This window comes from Penaeus monodon, chromosome 28, assembly GCF_015228065.2.
Source record: "Penaeus monodon isolate SGIC_2016 chromosome 28, NSTDA_Pmon_1, whole genome shotgun sequence".
In the NCBI taxonomy this organism is placed as follows: domain Eukaryota; kingdom Metazoa; phylum Arthropoda; class Malacostraca; order Decapoda; family Penaeidae; genus Penaeus; species Penaeus monodon.
Genome location: NC_051413.1, coordinates 6,901,125 through 6,903,094, shown reverse-complemented (window position 1 = coordinate 6,903,094; position 1,970 = coordinate 6,901,125). Strand labels below are relative to the sequence as shown.

At 35.3% G+C, this 1,970-nt stretch overlaps 1 protein-coding gene across 1 annotated transcript in view; it reads left to right on the top strand.

Annotated features, from left to right (window-relative positions):
- The window catches only part of LOC119591029 (protein scribble homolog), a gene marked incomplete at its 5' end in the record, with an annotated part of 112,139 nt that overhangs the window by 94,854 nt on the left and 15,315 nt on the right, over positions 1-1,970 (top strand). The window contains 1 exon segment of the mRNA XM_037939758.1: positions 1,942-1,970. Coding sequence (XP_037795686.1) covers positions 1,942-1,970 — 29 coding nt within the window.

Here is a 1,970-nt window from a genome sequence, read left to right as displayed (position 1 = left end):
TCTCTTTCACACTCACTTTCACACTCACTCTGTACGTTTCCATACATACCATTTATTATAGATGAATGGAAATTAAAGACTTGAGTATTCATGATACTGTCTAATTTGGTTTTAGTGTGTGTTAAGTTTTCCATATTAAGAGTAGATGGTACAGTCTTCAGTTTAGTATCATATTTCAAGTATATTTTCTTATTTTGAGATATGATTATGGCAATTATAACTTGTGTGATAGAGCTATATGACAATGGTGGAGAGGAAAGTTTTGTGACTAAATTTCAGTTATATTCCATTCTCAAAAGTCTGAACCCACCCAAGCACCACTAGCCACTCTCATATAGCACCCGGTGCACTTCTACCCAACTAACTCCGACAATGTCCTCCGTGCTTAGCCCATAGCCTCCTTGGGTCGCGCCAGCACCAATGGGAGCGATCTGGGTCAAATGGTATCCCCCGTACCCCCATCTTCCACACCCTATTCTCCCATCCCCCCTCCTGTGTACGACTATGAGGGCTCAACCGAAGACTTGATGGAGTCACAAGTGCGGGGACTGGGTGTTGCTAACCAAATAAACAGCCCGGTGAAGGTATGTGGAGGAGAGGAATTGTGCATGGTGTTCTCCTTCTCCAGCCATGACAAGAGGGAGTTGATTTGCATATTTCTCTTATTTTCCTTGTTTTCCCCCCTTTTTATTTGATGCTTAAGGGTTCTTGTCCATTTCTTGAAACAGCATTTGTTGCATGAATGTATGCTGTTTTTTTTTTCCAGTTGTTAAATTTTCCCGTTTCTTCCTTTTTTCAGAGATATATGAAATGTAGCTTTTTATTTTTTCTATAGAAACTAGTTTATTTGCATCGCAGAAATTATGTAGTGTGCATGCAAAGTTTTAAATTTTAATTTATGCTTATATAAGTTTCCAGGTAGTATTTAGTATTAGTATTGCTCACATGAGTAGTAACTCAAAACTTGTTTTTTTTTTATATACATATAGTAGGGTTAGTAGTTGAAGTTGACTGAATAGATATAAATATTTGCATTTCAACAGCAAATGAAATGTAGTGAATATAATTTTTAAAAATTAAAGCTTGGGCAATTTCATTGTAGCTGTTTTATGATGCATTGAGATATATGATAAATTTCCATGATAAGCTCAACAGTTTTAGCTTTGACATTGTATTTACTTCTTTGGAAGCTTCTTTTTGTAGTGAAAATGAAGAATTACTTATTTTCATTCATACTTTTTGAGCATGGGAAAGTACATTTGATTTGACTTTGCATGAACTGTAGCAAGGACACTGTCCTAATTGCAAGGCAGATCTTGGAAGTTCTTCTTGGCTCATCTGCTTACATGACATATTGAGGTTCATGATGTCATTACCAATTTTTTTTTTTTTTCTGCAATCCTTCTTTTGCTCGTTTTTGTTTTACTTATTTATTCTTGTAGCTAATATGCCTGGTGTTTTATATTGAGATGTACTTTGATATATCTTGATAAAAAGGTGTTGTAGTGAGCACTACATACTGTATATAATTGGAACATGGCAGTCACAAGGATTCTTCGGAATTTGCTATACTGTCCTTATCTTGATTAGATATTTACCTTTAAATTACCCTTGTGTGTGCTATTGAGGTGGGATCTTCATTCAGAGAGCAGCTGTGTCACAGGTCAATTTTATGTTAGTATTTTTATAAAATAGAAAGTGATTTTCTGATAACCATGTTTTATTTCTTGTCTATTAACTGTCATAGCAATGTTTGTTTGTTTTTCAATAATTTTTGATGATTTTTTTTTTAATGCAAATCCCTCTACGTGTAATGACACCGTAAATACCAAAATACAGACAAGTACATGGTTTTGAAAGTTATGAATGGTAGTTTATTGATTTATCCCTCCTCCAGATGTTTTACCCAGCAAATTTTCTAGAGGTTTCTCTCTTCCCCAGCAGGTGGAAGAGGCACCCAGTGAGGTCCC